The sequence below is a fragment of the Mus musculus genome, chromosome 1 (genome assembly GCF_000001635.26).
Source record: "Mus musculus strain C57BL/6J chromosome 1, GRCm38.p6 C57BL/6J".
Classification (NCBI taxonomy): Eukaryota; Metazoa; Chordata; class Mammalia; order Rodentia; family Muridae; genus Mus; species Mus musculus.
This window is the reverse complement of record NC_000067.6, coordinates 37,871,495-37,890,464: the sequence shown is the minus strand read 5'-3', so window position 1 is coordinate 37,890,464 and position 18,970 is coordinate 37,871,495. Positions and strand designations below refer to the sequence as shown.

Below are 18,970 nucleotides of genomic sequence, written 5' to 3'. Positions count from 1 at the left end.
TTCCGGGAAAGGTTTTTTTTTTTTTTTGTCCCGGCCCATTCACAACGCGCCATAGAAGACAGCGCAGGCGCAGCGGCGTCACGCGTGCGCTTCCTGGAAGCGCAGTGGGTCAGCTCTTGGAATTTGCTGGCGGTGCCCAGGAGTTGTCACAGTGATGGCTAAGTCCAGCCTGGGACAGGATTCCGATAGCACTGCGGCGGTGGCGGTACTAAAGCGGGCAGTAGAGCTGGATGCAGAGTCCCGGTACCAGCAGGCTCTGGTGTGTTACCAGGAGGGGATTGACATGCTCTTGCAGGTTCTGAAAGGTGAGCGAGTTTCGGTTTCCGCTCTGTCTGGGACTGAGCGGAAACTTAAGAAAACGAAACTTACTAACTACCAGGAAGCATTCAAATTCAGGAGTTATATTCTGATAATCTGCAGGACAACGGAGGTGGTGGCCTTTGCAATAGACCGATGTTATCGCTAAGGACCATAAGAGGCATAACCAAATATAATCTATAAGGCTTGATAGGTCTTGCGTTTGAATCAATTTTATTCTTCGTTGTTGTCAGTTTGTGACATGATTTTTCTCCTTCCTCTGGCTCACCTTCCTGCCCTCACCCCAACTATGATCCATTGAGTTTCACTAGGGTGGAAGTTTGTTTACAGAGCTATGTGCACGTTACCAGCGACTACAGCACTGACTAAATTGTCTCTCCCTCCTCCATCAATGATTATATATTCATTCTCAAGATGGGGGTGCATTCCACGGCCATTTATTCTATGTGCACCAACCAGTTGTCAGTCTCTGCAGTCACTACCCGGTACTGGTGGAAGAGGCTTCTCTGACCATGTGGACTACAGCACTGCTCTATGGGCATAAACATAATGAGGTAGAGGGCAGTTTGGCAGATACATCATGTTGATTTAATAAAACTACAGCAGTAGTAGTACGGCCCCTAGGGCCTAGGACCGCCACAGTCTTGATTTTTAGTTAGGTATAAAGTACCAGATGAGAGTCCCTCTTGTCAAGCAGACTTCACATCCAATCAGAAAGCAGTTGGGTACCACATTTACCACGATTGCGCCAATGGGCTCATCTTTCCCAGATGGTTGGTTTTAACAGAGGGAGTGGCTGAGTAAGACATTTCTCCCCCAGCAGCTTGAGTAGCACCATCCAACACCGTGGTACTATCCAACAAGGAGGACGCTTTCAACCAGCTCCAGTTTGTTCTCGACCTGTGGTCAAGGCATGTGGCATCTTTAGCAATAGGGTCTTATGAATGAGTTTTGATGGACATCCAAAAGCAGGGGCAATCCTGTATTGTTTGGGGGGAACTCACAGCCCACTCTCAGCACTGGGGTGTATCTATCTATCTATCTATCTATCTATTTATTTTTCCTATTTATTTGTTTAGTAAGTTGTGTTTCTGGGAGCAGCTTTATCTATCCACAGAGAATACCTCCACTTAAAAATTTTTTTTTCTCTCTCTCTCTCTCTCTCTCTTTTTTTTTTTTAGCTTGCTGTCCTAGTTAGGGTTTCTGTTGCTGGGATGAAACACCATGACCAAAAGTAAGCTGGGGAGGAAAGGGCTTATTTACTTCCACATTGTAGTACATCATTGAAGGAAGTCAGGACAGGAACTCAAACAGGGAAGAAACCTGGAGGCAGGAGCTGATGCAGAGGCCATGGAGGAGTGCTGCTTGCAGGCTGGCTTGTTCATCATGGCTTGCTCAGCCTGCTCTCTTATAGAACCCAGGACCACCAGCCAGGGGGTGGCTCCATTCACAATGGGCTAGGCCCTTCTCCATCAATCACCAATAAAGAAAATACCCTACAAGCTTGCCAGAGGCCAAACCTATGGAGGCACCCCTCCTCAGAGTTTCTCTGTGTAGCCGTAGCTATCCAAACTCTCTCTGTAGACCAGGCTAACCTTGAACTCATAGATCTGTCTCCTAAGTGCTGAGATTAAAAAGACATGTGTCATAACGCTCAGCTAGGCATTTTCTTAATTGAGGTCCCCTCCTCCTCTCAGATGACTTAGGCTTATGTGAAGTTGACATAAAACTATCCAGCACTTACCAAGTATCAGTACTGTCAGTGTTAGCTAGTGCTCTCCTCCCCAGGCATGGCAGCTAGTTTTATGTCAAGTTGACCCAAGCTAGATTTACCTGAAAGGTGGGAAACTCAATTGAGAAAATGCCCCCGTAAGGTCTATGATTAGCAAAAAAAAAAAAAAAAAAAGGAAGGCCACAGTGTATATCTCTGGAGGTGAGAGAACAATTTGGCAGAGTCACTTCTCATTGTCATTTATGTCTCAGGGATGGAATTCAGGATTTCAGAGTTAGTGGCAAGCACCTTAACCTGGTCTTAGTTAGGGTTTTACTGCTGCAAACAGACACCATGACGAAGGCAGCTCTTATAAAGGACAACATTTAATTGGGGCTGGCTTATAGGTTCAGAGGTTCAGTTTATTATAATCAAGGTGGGAGCAGGGCAGCATCCAGGCAGGCATGGTATTGGAGGATCTGAGAGTTCTACATCTTCATCTGAAGGCTACTAGTGGAAGACTGACTTCCAGACAGCTAGGACTAGGGTATTAAAGCCCACTCCCACAGTGACATACCCACTCCAACAAGGTCACGCCTACCCCAACAAGGGCACACCTCCAAATAGTGCCACTCCCTGGGCCAAGCTTATACAAACCATCACACCTGCCATACTATCTTGCTGGCCCCTGTATTGTGCTTCTGTAACACTGTTTGTGGGAGATAACTGGCAATAGGGGAGCTGTATCAATCCCTTGCAGTGGCCGGCACCTCAGTGACCCTTCTCCACTCAGAGGCTCTGTGCTTCTTAATGTTGTCACACAGGACACACACAGCCTCCTGTTTATGAACCTTTGAAGGAGGGGGTACACTCAAACCATATCCAAGAGAAGAGAGGAGATGTTCATTGTTCAGAGGAAATACACAAAGGATAAAGCCAGTAATGAATGAGAATGATTATACCTAAAGCATTGTGGGTGAGGAAGGGGTAGGAAGGAGGAAGAAAGGAAGGGGGAGAATCAAGAATGACTGACAGCATTCTGAGCTCCTCAGCTGAAGAGGGTGAGGAGGAGGGAGCTACAGCTCTGGGGATATCTCAGTTGGCTGAATGTTTATATAGCCTGCACAGAGCCTGGGGTTTCACTCTCAGGACTATATAAAACTGGGCATGGTGTTAGACACCTGTAATCCCAGCACTTGGGAGGTCAGAGGTTCAAGGTCAGTCTTGGCTACTTTTCTAATTTGAAGCTATTCTGGGCTACATAACATCCTTTCTTAAGGGAAGGGGGGAAAAAACAGGAAGAAGAGCAAAAAAGCCAACTCTAGTAGCATGTGAGTATTGTATGCTGGCTGGTAATTTTTTTTCTCGCACAGGTAAGGGGTAGGAATCCCGAAACTTCCTTATGTGTACCCTACAATTAAGTGAAGAAAATATTTCTAAGTAGTCAAGTTATAAGGAAGGGAATGGGGAAGGCTGGAATGAACTTTACTGGGTCAAAGTTGTCAGCATAACTCATGCTTTAAAATGCACATGCAGTCAGATAGAGACAGAAATACTTTATAAAGTGTGCAAGCCACATGGACTTCTAGCTGGCTGGCTGAGAGAGCCTAGAAGCCATGGTAAGATTGTCTTCTATAAAACTACTATAAAAAGACACAGGTTTCTGAAAAATGGTTGGTCGCACAAGGATGGAACAAGAAATTCAAAGATGAGTTTAAAACATGTCACATCAAAAGTAGGGAGTGCCAGGCCTGCTGGCACAGCCTGTAATCCCATTCTGTCTCTATCTGGCTGCATGTGGAGCCCGAGGTGGGCAGTTCACAAGTTTGAGGCCAGCACAGGCTAAGCAGTTCCAGTCCAGTCTAGGATACATAGGGTGATCCTGTCTTGAAACAACAACTACCTTGCAAAACCTAAGAGTGAGAAAGAATTCAAAAGGGAACAGACCATGTTGAAAGAAGCACAGTATCTCTGAATTGCACACTACAGCTTAAGACCAATACCCACACTTCAGCAGGTGGAACGTGAGGGTTACAAGGTACTCTCCTACAGAGGAATAGGTAGTGATGACTAGAGAAATTTAAACTAACCCTTGTTATAATCAGTGACAAAACACACATGCATAAATCCACCTAGAAGGGCCGGGCGGTGGTGGCGCACGCCTTTAATCCCAGCACTCGGGAGGCAGAGGCAGGTGGATTTCTGAGTTCGAGGCCAGCCTGGTCTACAAAGTGAGTTCCAGGACAGCCAGGGCTACACAGAGAAACCCTGCCTCGAAAAAACAAAAACAAATAAAAACAAAACAAATCTACCAAGAAGGGCATTTGGCTTCTCTAATATTTTTGTCCCAAGTGCATAAATTCACTTTACTCATAAGAAGACAGCAAATAACTCAAACTAACACGCATTCTGCAACTAAGGTTTGTAGAAGGGTTCACAGCCTAGATTATCTGCTCATTTTACCTTGGATATGTAGCTCGAATTAATTCAGAGGCCTGAGGATCTTGTTCAGTGATAGCTCATGTTACCCATTTATTATGTTATCATGAGCATCCATTAGGCTCTGGGTTTAATCCCTGATAACTAACACACACACACACACACACACACACACACATCAACTCGAGATGTTTAATTAGGAAACTATGAATAATGTCAAAGGAAGAAGGGAACCAGATGTGGTTGGGGGTTGGGCAGAATAACCTTTATTGATAATGTATTGTGTAATAGGACAGGGTAAGCTTTATTTATAATGTATTGTGAAAAATAACTTGCTGTTTTGTGTGGATTGGGTTTTTGTTTTTTGGGTTTTTTTGCTTTTTGGTGGCTGGGAAAATGACTGAATATTAACTATAATGTGGAGGCCTAAAAGAAAAGCTGGCTATTGATAAAATGATAGCTTAACTATCTCGACTTCCCAAGGTGTGGATAATCTGGAAGAGGTGAGCAGTGTTGAAGCAGTGCTTCTAACCTGAGTTGTTTCATGTCCTCCAGCACAATGAATCTGAGCACATTGTAAACAGAAGGGAGTTTGTGGAAAACCTGACAAATTGCTGAACTAAATAGAAAAGCTGTTCTGAAACTTGAGAAAAATCCCTGTTCTTTTTTCCTATTCATAGGCACCAAAGAGTCCAGTAAAAGATGTGTTCTCAGAACGAAAATCTCCGGCTACATGGATAGAGCAGAAAATATAAAGAAATACTTAGATCAAGAAAAAGAAGGTAAAAGGCTCTTTTTTGCAATATGACTTGGGGTGGGGCTTAGAGTTGGGGGTGCCTCTTGAGGCCCTCAAAGTTGCTGCCTGTTGGAGCTCGATGTGGTCTTGGCAACTTCACTTGGACCTGGGAGCTTCGTGGAATTGCTGTTTCCTTACCACTCTTACAGAAGTTGTTCTTCACAGTGTCTGGGTTTCATTCTGGGACTTGGGGATTCAGTCATCCTTTGAGCATGTGAGGAGAACTTGGCCATTTTAAAGGTATCTGTAGATCGCTAGGAAGTGTATGAATGGACCTCAGTTTAAGAATATTGCAGAAGAGTTCTAAATGTGGATTCTGGATCTATGTTTACTTTTATGAAAAAATGAAAATCGTTAGAATAGCTAAGGGAACTCCAGTGGCTTCTTGTGAATCAAAGCATCTCCAGAGTTTATATATTCTTAATGATTAGAGGTGAGTTAGGTATTCCTCTGGACCTATTATGAGTTCCTAGCTCATGAGCATCTGTGTAAGTGTGGGTGTGGCCACCAGCTCATGAGCATCTGTGTAAGTGGGCGTGGCCACCAGCTCAAGAGCTTCAGTGTAAGTGGGCGTGGCCACCAGTTTATGAGCATCTCTGTAAGTGGGTGTGGCCACCAGCTCATGAGCATCTGTGTAAGTGGGCGTGGCCACCAGCTCATGAGCATCTGTGTAAGTGGTTGTGGTCACCTTCTGACTTTACACTTGGCTTTTGCTCTTTCAGAGATACCCCACTCCTTGGTGAGAAAAGCCCACTTGGTGCTGACAGACACATGAACACACCTGCAACTCTGCTGGTGTGGGTTGTTTTTGTCTTTCTTTCATTTTACACAGTCTCCTAAGAACTTCAGTTCATGTAGTGTGAACCACTAAAAGTCTGCTTAAAACACTTTGTAGCACGTTCAGCATGTGCAATGCCCTGGATTCAATCCCCAGCACCAAAGGCAAGCAGACCAACAAGCAAGGAAACAAAAAACCTTAAAACCAAAACAAACCAACAAACAGATAAGTAAATAAATAAAAATACAGCTAGGCTGTGGTGGTATACACCTGTAGTCTCAGCACTTGGGAGGCAGAGGAAAAGGGATTAGGAGTTCAAGGTCACCCTCAGCTACATAAGGAGTTTGTGGCCAGACCCTGTCTTCAAAACTAAGTCTTAAAAGGACGCCCTTCCAGCGCTAGCATATGCTTCTAATCTCCCTGGCGCTGTTTATGTTTAACGCTCATGTTAGCCATGAGAGTGTGAGATATGAAGTGGCCAGCCTAGAAGGAAGACGGATACGACTGGATATGTGTTCTGTCCACTGTGGCAGGGTCTAAACCACACCTTGATACAGTTAGTTCTTGTATTAGTTAGGGTTTCCATGGCTGTGAACAGACACCATGACCAAGGCAGCTCTTATAAGGACAACATTTAATTGGGGCTGGCTTATAGGTTCAGAGATTCAGTCCATTATCATCAAGGTGGGAGCGTGACAGCATCCAGGCATGCGTGGTGCAGGAGGAGCTGAGAGTTCCAAAGGGGATCAGGAAAAGGCTGATGTCTTCTGGCAGCTACGAGGAAGGTCTCAAAATCCACCACCACAGTGACACGCCTACTCCAACAAGGCCACACCTCTAAATAGTGCCACTCCCTGGACCAAGCATATGCAAACCACCACAGTCCTCTTTCTTTCTTCCTTCCTTTTTTTTTTTTTTTTTTGGTTTGGTTTTCCCAGACAGGGGTTCTCTGTGCAGCTCAGGCTGTCCTGGAACTCACTCTGTAGATCAGGCTTGAGCTCAGAGATTCACTTGCCTCTATTTCCTGAGTGCTGGGATTAAAGGTCTGGACCACTGCTGCCTGACTCTTTTGAAAGCTTTTTCAAGTAACCCCTTGTGGGCTGGAGAGATGGCATGTAGCAGGGAAGCCCAGGTTCAGTTCCCAGCACCCACATGGGAGCTCACAACCGTGTGTAACTCTGAATCTAGAGAATCTAAGGCTGTGCTCTGACTTACGCAGGCATGCATGTGTGTGGTGCAGATGCATGCATGCAGGCAAGGCATTTATAGGCACAAGGTAGATAATTTTTTTAAAAAATTTAAACAAGAAAAAATTTCAATTTCAAGAAAAAAATTTAAATTTAAAAAAAGGATAGAGCCCTTTCTTAGCTTCTGCGAAGGCAGGAATCGCCTTTGGAATAGTATTTCATCTTCTTTCCCTATGGGTATGAAACATTTTGCAATGTGCAGCCTAGAGTAGGCATGTGATAGCTTTTGAGTCAGTAAGTTTAAAAGATTGTAACTTATCCTGATTGTCCCCTGTGTGCCATATAACTGTGTATAAAGAAAGTGCTCAGAGGCACTTGGTCCCATGGGTAGAACCACCTGCCAACAAAGGTAAAGACCAGAGTTCAATCCCTGGGAACCCACATACACCCCCCCCCCCCCCACACACACACAAAAGATTAGAGATGTAACTTTTTAAAGTGGTCCCTGGTTACGTTACTGTAGCTTGTGTTTTGCAGATGGAAAATATCACAAGCAAATTAAAATAGAAGAGAATGCAACTGGCTTCAGTTACGAGTCACTCTTTAGAGAATACCTACACGAGACAGTTACAGAAGTTTGGATAGAAGACCCTTATATTAGACAAACTCATCAGGTAAGTTTACTAAGATAGAATGAAATGTGACTTTAAATGTACAGTCAGCTACCTGTGTTTATGGGTTTCCTACCCACGGATTCAGTGGAGGATCAGGGATATAGGTAAAAATTCCATCTGTACTGAACATATACAAACATAACAAGACAAGGGTAACGAATGGTGTTTACATTGTGTTAGGTATCATGTAGTCTAGAGGCGATTTAAAGGGCCCAGGAGGAGGTATGTGGGTTTTGGGATGATACTATATTGCTTAAAATAAGGGATGGAACCATGTGTGGATATCTTAGTATCTGGCTAAGGGAGGGTATCCTAGAATCAGTTCTCTTAAATAGTTTTGTTAGACCTTGGAGTTTCCTTCAGGATACAGTGCTTATAAAGTACAGTGTTTTATTTTGCTCCCTGTGCACAGTGCCCAGTAATTTGCTGTAGAAGCTTAAATTTAAAACTTCCATGTAGCTTGCTATATTTGGGTCCATCATGTGTTTCCCTGTGGAACAGCGCACCATCTTTACTCAAATTATTTTAATCCACCTCTTTGGTGGTGAGCCCTGAAGAAGCACCACCAGATGGGGGAGCTCCTCCACCAGGGAGGCCCCCAGGCATTCCTCCAGGCGTGCCAACAGCTCTGCTACAGCTTGGTAACGATGGGACTGCAGGCGTTCAGATTCTTCCTTCTCCGCAGCCTGGTTCGGATCCGGCTGGCTGAGGATTATAGACTCAGTTCTTGCCGGAGCACTGTGAAGCTAGGACTAATCCACCCTAATGCCTTTCAGCTCTATAACTTCCTTCGGTTTTGTGAGATGCTGATTAAGAAGCCGTGTAAAGTAAGAACCATTCACCTTCTCACCTCTGGGTATGAAGTAGGTATCTGAAATGCCTCATTCTTTCTTAACTTACTGTGTCCGTCATATGTGACCTGATCCTACACTGTGTGCCAAGCATAGACTGTCTTAAGAAAAAAAGCTGTTGATTTGAGAGTGTTGACCTCGTTCGCATTCAGCCATTTTGCTGAGCTCTTTGAATTTGAGTTTGTCAGGGTGGTCTCAGTGGCCCTGCAGTCTGCACCAGCGACTCTTCTGTTCTTTACTCCATGTGCTGGGTTTCGACTGTGGCTGTGACTTCCTTGATTTAGACTTGAGTAGAAGTGTATCTGAAGAATTATACTTTCCAGGGTTAGTCTAAGCAGTAGGTTGTCTCACACGGATAACTGAGCATCCTTGCTAGGATACGTTTAAGAAGCTGAGCATGGTGCCATGTGCCTGTGCTCTTAGCAACAGGGAGGCTGACGTAGGAGGGAGTTGTGTGATAGTCTCAATTGTTTAATTGTTTATATAAAAACAATATAAAAAGAAAAGAATTACCCAACCAACAGTTGCTTCTTTGAGTTAGCAATATTGAAATTGATATAAATCTTTTCAGTTTAATCTCTCTGTAGATTTATTTATTTATTGTATAGCTCATGGATAGTTAATAACAGAGGCAGTAAATTATGTTTTCATGCTATCAATAGGGTTTGGGGAACACACAGCAAAGTAGTGGCCTGGAAGAAATAAAGCAGTCCCTCGGGAGTCACGGAGTGGTGCTGGAAATAAACTACTCTTCATCTATACATGACCGAGAAATTAGGTTAGTGTATAATGTTTTACTTTTTTTGTAGCTGAGATATACTTTAAAAATTCTAATGTAATATAATTAAATACATGTATTTAAATATTCAAATCAAGCTCAAATTTAGTAATTGTATATTGGACAAAAACAAACAAACAAAAAAAACCCATCTTGGTTTACCTCTTAGAGTGTGTTAATTCTTAGTCAAGTAATATTTACAGGTCCTATGTCATGTGGGAAGGAGTTCTGAGTTCTGTGCAGACCATAGCCACTGTTATGTTAGGAGATAATTCCTTTCCTACTGAAATTAGTTTACCTGGTGTGGCTTTGGTGGTATGTTCTAGTAGTGTACTGTCGATGAGAAAATGCATGCACAGTTTCTTAGTGATCCTTTAGCATAGTAGATTTCATATGCTACTGCAAAGAGACCCTGTTTCTAATAAAAAGTAAATCAGAAGCTAAATATGTAAAGTGGATGGCAATGTTGCTGTTGTTGAAGCAGAGGTCAGTGTCTGGGCTGCCCTTGGGGTCCTAATCCACATCTCTGTTCTGCATAGTGGCACTGTGGTGGTCAGGGTTCTCTAGAAGGACTATGTATATGTATATGTATATGTATATGTATATGTATAAAGGGGATTTGTTAGAATGGCTTACTGGCTGTGGTCCAGCTAGTCCAACAATGGCTGTTTACCAACCGAAGGTTCAAGAACCTAGAGTTGTTCAGCCCATGAGGCTGGAAGTCTCAGCTGGTCTTCAGTATACACTGGAGTCCTGAAGAAGTAGGCTTGAGTGTTAGTGACTGAGTAGATTGACTAGCAAGGTGAGAGCAAGCAGATAAATAAAGCAGGCTTCCTTCTTCCAGATTACAGGCAGATCTTCCTGCCTCAAAAGATTGTGATTAGAAATTGGTCTTCGCACGTCAAATCGTTTAAAGGAAAAAAAAATCCCTTACAGGTATTTGAGCTTTCGTTAGTTTTAGATGTTATCAAGTTGAACACCAGAATAGCCCTCACAGGCACCTTTGAAACATCACCACAATCTTCCTGAAAGTACTTTGCAAACCACTTGTTATCGGAGAAGAGCTTGGGCAAGCTGAAATTCAAAAGTGGCTTTCCATTTGCTAGTCGAGTTCTTTCTCCCCTAACCAGGTTAGCAGATGGAGTTCAGTGCCCCTCTTGTTTTTCTTAGACGAAGCTCTGGACTAACCCCAGCTTTATTCCACTCATGCTTTACTTCATTTAGGGGGAGATCTTGTTGATTCTTAACCAACTCTGCCTTTAAAAACTGACTCAAATGGCTTGAATATTATACTATGCACTCATTTCAACAGGTTCAACAATGGATGGATGATTAAAATAGGAAGGGGCCTTGATTATTTCAAGAAACCACAGGTAGGCTATGACTATATGATCCCGTGTGAGCACTGCTTCCGATATGGCTTTATGACTACGTGTGAGCACTGATTTCTTACTTGTTCTGATGGGCTCCTGGGCTCTTAGCCTCCAGAGAGGCTGGCCCTCTAGATAGAGCATCATGCTTGACTTTCTGTGTGAGTTGCTTTTAACAGTACTCTTCTTTTCTTTGCAGGGTCGTTTTTCTCTTGGATATTATGATTTAGACTTGAGACCGTGTCATGAAACAACAGTGGACATATTTCACAACAAGCACACGAAAAAAATATGATGTGTAATGACCTAAGCATACGTCTCTGCTGTAGGTGACCTCAGCCCATTTTCTGTTGCTAGAACTGAATACTACACACTGGATAATGTGTAAGGATAGAGGTTTGGGCTTTGGTATCTGGAGAGGATCTTCTTCCTTCTGCATCCCACAGGGCATAGTGCAAAAAAGATGAAGCAGGCTTGTGAGGCAGAGCCTGACACCTCAGAGGTTCCTCCTCTCAACACTGCTGTACTAGGGACCAAGATTCGAACTCATGAACTTCTGGGGCCACATTCAAACCATAGCAAAGCAAATATTGGGTTTGTTTCTCCTTTTTATTTACTCCAAACATATTTTTTATAATGTATGAATTTAACAATAAATGTTTACATTTCTACTAATTTCTGGATCCACTCACCTGTAAATATGCTGTTCAGCAGGTTTACAGTGTTTCCTTTTAAGTCACAGAGTTAACTCAAGGATTTTACCAATTTCTGTTTGCTTGTTGGAAAGTAGCTCAGTAAGTGTTGCACAGCTGTTATGCGGAAAACTGGATGATAGTCTTGCTCCTAGGAAGTTAGTGTTCCTAAATGAAAATCATAGATTACAGTGCTTGTAAGAGATGTATAGGGGCTGGAGAGATGGCTCAGTGGTTAAGAGCACTGACTGCTGCTCTTCCAGAGGTCCTGAGTTCAATTCCCAGCAACCACATGGTGGTTCACAACCATCTGTAATGGGATCTGATGCCCTCTTCTGGTATGTCTGAAGACAGCTACAGTGTGCTCATATATACATAAAATAAATAAATCTTTGAGAGAGAGAGACAGAGAGAGATGGGCTGAGGGCTAATCATGAGAAAAAAAATGGCTGAAGTTTCACGTGGCTGAAGTTGTAGCTCGAACTACAGCACATATCTGGTGTGTGCCAGGTCCTGGCTTCCATCTCTAGCACCACAAACAAGCAGTCAAGCACAGTAGTTTCAGTTAAAATAGCCAGAGTTGCTGGGGCATGGTTGTAATCCAGCACCTGGGAGGTAGAGGCTAGTGGATCCTGAGTTCAGGGTCATTCTAGACTATCTATCGATCGATCGATCTAAGTAAATTGGCTTGAAGCCAATCTGGACTGGGTGATACCCTGCCTCCAAACACAACCAAAAAATGATAGCCTTTGGGAGATGTTTTCTGACTCTCAGATATCCAATGTCACAGAGCTCCATAAAGTCACTTGGCCTGTCTAGTTATCCTCATGTAACTGTCCTGGCAGGACCCAGCGGTATTCTGACAGACTACTTGTCCCCCTCCCGGGGCTGTCAGATGCCTGCTGCAATGATGGCCCCAGTCCATTGGCATTCCCTCAGGAACCTCGTGCTGGGAGAAGATCTGCAGTGTGGTGCCAGCCGGAGGAGAAACCAGTCACCAAGGAAGAAGTCCCTTCCACACAGTTCTGACAGTTCAGTCAATCCACACGCACACCCGCCCTGACCCAGGAGCCTGAATCCTAGTCGATAAGGAGCCAATGGCACACATTCCCAGCCGCTGCTGCCCTGTTTTTTATTTTGCATGAACAAAAGTTCTTGGAGGAGTCGGCTTTGCATTTCCTCACTGCTCAGGCACTTCAGTGAGGTCACCAAGGTTGGGAGTAACCTTTGTACAGCCTTCGCCCATGGGCACTTTGGTTTTTAAGACTGGGTTTTCACTCTGTAGCAAAGGCTGGTCTCTGGATGGCAGTTTTCCTGCGTCAGCCCTTAAATGCTGACACTCAGGTGTGTGCTATCACACCCAGCTCCTAATGGGCACTCTTTAAATGTATGCTTAAGCTATCTATAGGATGAAATTTAAAACTGGCAGTTTTTTTCTAACCCGGTTAGCACCCAGATAATTGAGTAGAGACCTAGTGATTTTAATCAACAAGCACAACAACTGAGCAGACTCTCCTAACCCTCTGTGCTATCTTAGCTACTTCCCAACCACATGCCCCAAGTTACTTGTATTTAGTCTCTCCATGGTTCGCTTTGCTGTAGCTGTCTGTACTCATGGAGAACTCCCTTAGCAAATCCTCTTCATTCCCAACCTTCTCCCTGGAGACCTCCCACCGCCATCAGTAGCTCAGCCTTCCTATCTCCTCTGCCCAGTCATTGGCTGTTTACCTTTTTATTAACCAAACAGAGATAATTGGGGAGCATTCTTTACACCACATTAATCACATTAGTATAGGATATCCTTCGATATTCATGTGAAGTGCCTAGCAGTGCTGTAGGAGCAAAATGGATTAGTTGTAGAGTTGAGCAGCAGCCAACAGTGATGTTACTCGATGAAAACGTTTACAGTGTGAACTTGGAAAAGTAAAAACATGAAGAATGGGATCTCAGTTTGGGGAAAAGGATATGCTGACTGACCGGTTAAAGATCCAATAGAAAGGCCAGATGGAAGATAATACATTTATGAATCACTGGCCATGGGGGTGCACGGCTTTAATCCTAGTACTCAGGAGTCAGAAGCATGCAGATCTCTGAGTCTGAGGCCCTCCTGGTCCAAATAGCAAGTTCTATGCTGATGAGGGCTGCATGTTGAGACCGTGTTCTGAGTAGTTTTATGTCAACTGGACACAAGCCATAGTCATTTTGGAAGAAGGAACCTTAATTGAGAAAATCGTCCCCCCACCCCCAGATCGGACTGTGGACAAGTGTGGTGTACTTTCTTGAGTTATAGTTGATGAGGGCCCAGCTCACTATGGGCAGAGCCACCACCGGGCTGGTGGTCCTGAGGGCTGTAAGAAAGCAGGCTGAGCGAGCCAATGAGCAGCCTCCCTCCATGGCCTCTGCATCAGTTTTTACCTCCAATTCCTCTGACTTCCTTCAGTGATGGACTGTGGTGTGGAACTGTAAGATGAAATAAACCCTCCCCAGGTTGCTTTTGGTCATGGTGTTTTATCACAGCAACAGAAAATCTAACACACCCCCCTTTTAAAAAAACAAAAAAAATCAATAACAACCCCCCCAATGGTACAAGCAGGAGAGAACCAAATCCAGGTAGGGAGACAGCCTTAAGGAAAAGGACACAGTTTCTTCTCTGAAGTTTAATGAGAGGAGAAATGGAAGAGGACGAGGCCCTGAAAGTGCCAAAACCCTTAACAGATTATCAATCAAAGTCTGACAAAAGCTGAGGAGTTGAAATTAGGGACAGGCCACCTCAAGACCAACACAGGTTCAAACTGACACCCCTATTTCTGTTAAGATATAAGACAAATTGTAGTTTAAAGTTTTTTTCTCACCAAAACTGCCAGTGTAGACAAAGTTGTTAGGGTCACATTATCCCCCTGATTTTTTCACACAGAATGTACCATTTACTGTGTAAGTGATGGTCGCCTGGACATGTTCTCAGTAATACATTCGTTAGCAGGGTGGTTTCAACGGGGCAGAATTTGCTGCCGATGAAACTTGAGTTTAATTTCTCACCTATTTCCAGCGGCAGCCAGTGATCGGGTGCCTTAATAGCGCAGGTTTCGATTCGTCCGTTCTTTACATCCATGAACACTTGGATTTCCAAATGCGCCTGCTCATACGGCACATGAAACGTGGTGTCCACGGTAAACTTGGGAGTCCTGCCGTATACCCACTCCCAACTTTGCAGTTCCTTGACTTTGCGGTTTATTCCAGGGAACATCGTCTCATCTGCAGGGTTTATTAGGTTGACGTGACCATCAACTTGATGATGCGCCGCGTACTCTGCAGCCACCGCACTCATCAGAACTTCACAGGTCAGCGTGGAATCTCTTTCCAGAAGGTTTTTGACAGCGGAAGGGATGCTGGGAGTGGCGTTGCTCTTTATCCCGCAGTACGGGCTCTTCAGCGAAGAAGACAGAGCTGTCCGGTTGGTGCTGCATAGCAAGGTGCAGTGGTGGTACGCGGCAGTCCGGCCGATCTTTGATGCGGTTCCTGAGATTTTAAACTGCCCGTCGAGTAGCAGGTCAAACTTTTTGGTAGGCTGCACATCCAGCTGGGGTTGGACAGCATTCAGAGCTCTCACGATTAGTTTCAGATTTTCCATTCTGTCATACTTGGTTTTGGTGGTAAAGAAGGTGAGGTTGATGTTACCCATGTCGTGGTACACGGCTCCTCCTCCACTCTTCCTCCGAGCCAGTTTGATTCCTTCCTGTCTCATCAGATGGAGGTTACATTCCTGCCACGGATTCTGATGCCTGCCGATGACGACAGAAGGAGAATTTCTCCAAAGGAAAAGAATCGGCTTGCCTTCTAGATGTATGTGGTCGTGGATCCAGTCTTCAAAAGCCAGATTTTCATATACATCATTGGAGATCGACTGTAAAATGAGCCCATGTGTGGGTGGGCTTTTAAAGCCAGCTGCTGGGACCTTGTGCTGACAAAGTAATCGGAAGCAATTCTTCATTGAAAGTGGAATTAGCATGCTTTTAAAAAAACAAGACAAAATAAGATAAGTTAATTCAATAAAAAAAGAAAATCAAATTATATTCTTTGGCTATTTGGTAATTATACAAAACTTATCAAAGGGTCCAGACCTTCTTTTCATCTTTACCCTTAGTCTTTGGTGGCTCTTTAATAGAGTGACCAATGGAAAGCAATGAAGATAAGCTTTAGATAATTTCAACTAAACTGAAGTCAATGATATGGAGTAAACACATTAAGTAATGTATAGCAAAGCCAAATAAATTAGTTTGAATTCACAATATATTTTCATTGAGGAAAAAAAATAGATTAGCAAAAGAAAGAATCCAGAATCCTACTACCTGGAGATAGTTAATTAACATTTTAGTATAAATAACCGTTATTGCTTCTGTTCTTATGTATATACCTTTACACACACACATGTCCCCCTGATTGTGTAATGGTACTGCTAGTTCTATCATTTTCTGCCCCCCTGAGATGAGACTTTACTATGTTACCCATCTGACCTTGAATCCCTGGGTTCAAATAGTCCTTTTGCCCTAGCTTTAACTAGAATATAGACATACACTGCCATTCTGGCTTTCACTTATTAAATTTATTTTTGTCTGTGTCTCTGTGTATGTGTTTGAGCACACATTTGTGCATGCACAGGTCAGAGGTCAATGTCCAAGAGTCCTCTCACTCTCTACTATATTCTTTGAGGCAGGGTCTCTTACTCAACCTGAAGCTTAGTGGTTTTCTGGGCTCACTGGCCTAAGGTCCTCTTCTTGGGTGATCCAAGGGAGAAACATCAAGGATTAGGTGTCATGACGTCTCGGATACTAATAAACTAGAATGTGCCCATTGAAGTTGGGATTTGAAAAAGACCTTGTGACATCCTCTCCTAAGGTGACAATAGTCACACTTATTAACATATATAGAGGTTCAGGTAAAATAGTTGCTTTTACATTTTAATGCTTGCTTTGCAACTAACTGAATAGCTTTAGACCGGTAGTTTAATCTCTATCTGATCCAGTTGCCTTTAACTGAATTCAAGAGCACATGAGATGAACCTAAATAATTGTGATTTCAAGGTCTTCTCTTCCAATCCATTTTTTTTTTTGACAGTTTAACATGTCTTCTTTCAAGTGTACAAGGATTCCTAAAAGATATGTCAAACTGGAGTTTACCTTGATACATTAACTATGGTCCACAATTAACCAGCCAATGGCTGACAGAGTCTGCAGTAACTATAAGGCATGCTTTGTCCTTGACAGTTGGGATTCATCAGTGAACTACATAAAGGTGACAAGAGTCACAGGGAAGGGAGACACATTGCCAGAATAAAGACTGTAAATCTGTGTGAGTCATGTTTAAATAGGACTACTAAAATAGTTACACGTGAGTCATTTTAAGGAGTTAAACTAAATGATTATTATGTATCGTATCACAAATTATTTTAGTTATCAGAACACAATCTCCCCACCCTCAGACACGATGAGTGTGTAGCCCTGGATCTCCTGAAACTACCTCTGTAGACCAGGCTGACCTTGAGCTCACAGAGATCTATTTGCCTCTGCCTCTGGGTTGAAGGCCTGACATACCTTCTGAGACAGACTGTAGCTGACAGACAAAATGAAACAATCTAACTTTTGAAAACCTGGTAGAATTCTGTTTCTACAGTGTTACTTTGCATAGCGACCCACACCCATATTTTACTTTTTTAAATGAAAAACTTTTTATACAATGCATTTTGATCACGTTCCTTCCTCTCCCCGTTTTTTTCAGATCCCACCACCTCCCTATCCACCCAACTTTATGTTCTTTCTTTAAAAAACCAAAACCTATGAAAACTAAAGTCAAAATAAGTAAAAGATCAACGAGACAAGACCAAAAAAGAAAAAAAAAAAAAAGCCCGTGGAGTTTGTTTTGTGTTGGCCACCTACTCCTCTGTAGGCGCCTGGGCTAGGATGTGGTTGATATACCCAACTACACTCTATTTTAACAGCTTTAGCTGAGCAAGGGATGGAACTCACTCAGTCTAGGTTTGAACTGTACCGCCGAGCAATCCACCCCCAGCTCTCTGCTTTCATCTTCATTACTGGTGTTATAATTATTTCCTCAGGAGGCTCTTACTTCCATGCTCTGGGAGACACTTCTGCAACTGCCAACACATGCTTCTCCCTGACAGAGTGTAAAGCAAGACCTAACTACAGGCCTACCTTCCTCACAAGGCCTTACCAAAACTATTTGCTATCCTCCTAATAACGCGATCCAAACCTGGAAGTGATTACGAACTTTTAAGCAAGCTTTACTCTTCGGGAGCAGGCACGCGACTAGCACTGAATGTCTTGTTTAGTTTACCCTACGCCGTATTAGAAATCAACTGTTCCCAATAATGAAATTACGTCCGGAGCACCAGGTGTAATCTGCAGAGCTTTCAGAACCAATAGGAGGGGCCCATGGGACGCACGCGTGCTCTCCGCAGCACCCACTCCTGCTCAGCGTGTGCCTCCACAACCCGCAAAGAATTCACTGGAACTGCTTCCGGCTTCACTCACCTGCCACTTCCGGTCGCGCCCGCAGCAGCTTTTTCTGCAAATTAAAACTCAATCAACCCACGTGGAACCCAGAACACTCAGCCCTCTAGACGCAGTTGCTGGGGAGTCCTCCCCAGCCCCGCCCAAGAGACCCGCCCTCAAGAGGCCACGCCCCCGTAAAGCTCGCCCCCTGGATAAGCCACACCCCCAGGAGGTCGTGGCTAAGCCTGAAATAGAAGCAAATATTTTTAAGGTTATTTCCTTCAGGCCAATGCATTTAGAACTAGATTCATTGAAAGGACAAAGTCCACTTACCAAAATATGTAAAGACGAGCTGGGTGATTCCTATGCTGGTTTCTTTCAGCAAGAGTTGGCTAAACTGTGTGGTCCAAAATGGTCTGTTCACACTCAGGAGGTGCTGTCTAGCTGCTGGGGCGGTTCGATTCAAGGCACTTGGAAGCGCTTCAACCGCATTCCTATGGCCCCAGGAACAACAAAGCCAGACTAGAGTTAAGGAATGAGATCACGGACCCACTTCTTGATGAGCAGAGCCCAAAGAATTTGTGGTCATTCCTCGCTCTTCCACAGAAACCAGTCTCTCCTCCTTCAGTTAGAATGGAAGCCTCTCCAGCCTTGCCTCCTGGTACTGCTAACGCAGTAAATGAGCAGAGTTAATTCAGGGTATATAAATTAGCTGCACCACAGACAGGACTCCTGTCTGTTACTGCAACTTTGATGAGATCAGTCTTCAGCTGGATGGTATTATGAGGGTGGGAAGGGATACTTTTCCATTCGTCATTGTAGGAATTTTGCTAGTTATCAAAATAGCCCCACATTGTGTTGCCCTTAGTA

General features: G+C 43.8%; 2 protein-coding genes across 11 annotated transcripts; one reads left to right on the top strand and one right to left on the bottom strand.

Moving 5' to 3' along the window:
• Positions 1–15: 15 nt before the first annotated feature.
• Mitd1 (MIT, microtubule interacting and transport, domain containing 1) lies at positions 16–15,664 on the top strand. Of its 4 annotated transcripts, none has more exons than XR_003946501.1 (8): positions 16–305; positions 5,149–5,250; positions 7,767–7,903; positions 8,680–8,766; positions 9,417–9,532; positions 10,377–10,468; positions 10,845–10,905; positions 11,102–11,364. XR_003946501.1 is itself a non-coding variant. In NM_001356262.1 (8 exons), exons 1-7 carry the CDS (start codon positions 155–157, stop codon positions 11,195–11,197), a joined length of 750 nt encoding a protein of 249 aa, NP_001343191.1. In that variant the 5' UTR covers positions 54–154; the 3' UTR covers positions 11,198–11,200; positions 15,340–15,664. The 4 variants fall into 4 exon arrangements, 3 of the variants coding, with proteins under 3 accessions (NP_001343191.1, NP_081189.1, XP_017177838.1); NM_001356262.1 differs by lacking the exon at positions 10,377–10,468 and adding an exon at positions 15,340–15,664 and having other exon boundaries at positions 54–305; positions 11,102–11,200; NM_026913.3 differs by lacking the exon at positions 10,377–10,468 and having other exon boundaries at positions 54–305; positions 11,102–11,577.
• Positions 14,237–18,727, bottom strand: Lipt1 (lipoyltransferase 1). 7 transcript variants are annotated; one of them, NM_001377034.1, is made up of 2 exons: positions 18,434–18,727; positions 14,237–15,601 (listed from the first exon to the last, which is right to left on the bottom strand). In NM_001377034.1, exon 2 carries the CDS (start codon positions 15,598–15,600, stop codon positions 14,479–14,481), a length of 1,122 nt encoding a protein of 373 aa, NP_001363963.1. In that variant the 5' UTR covers position 15,601; positions 18,434–18,727; the 3' UTR covers positions 14,237–14,478. The 7 variants fall into 7 exon arrangements, with proteins under 7 accessions (NP_001363963.1, NP_001033007.2, NP_001363962.1 ...); NM_001037918.4 differs by lacking the exon at positions 18,434–18,727 and adding an exon at positions 18,140–18,246; NM_001377033.1 differs by lacking the exon at positions 18,434–18,727 and adding an exon at positions 17,615–18,115.
• Positions 18,728–18,970: the final 243 nt, after the last annotated feature.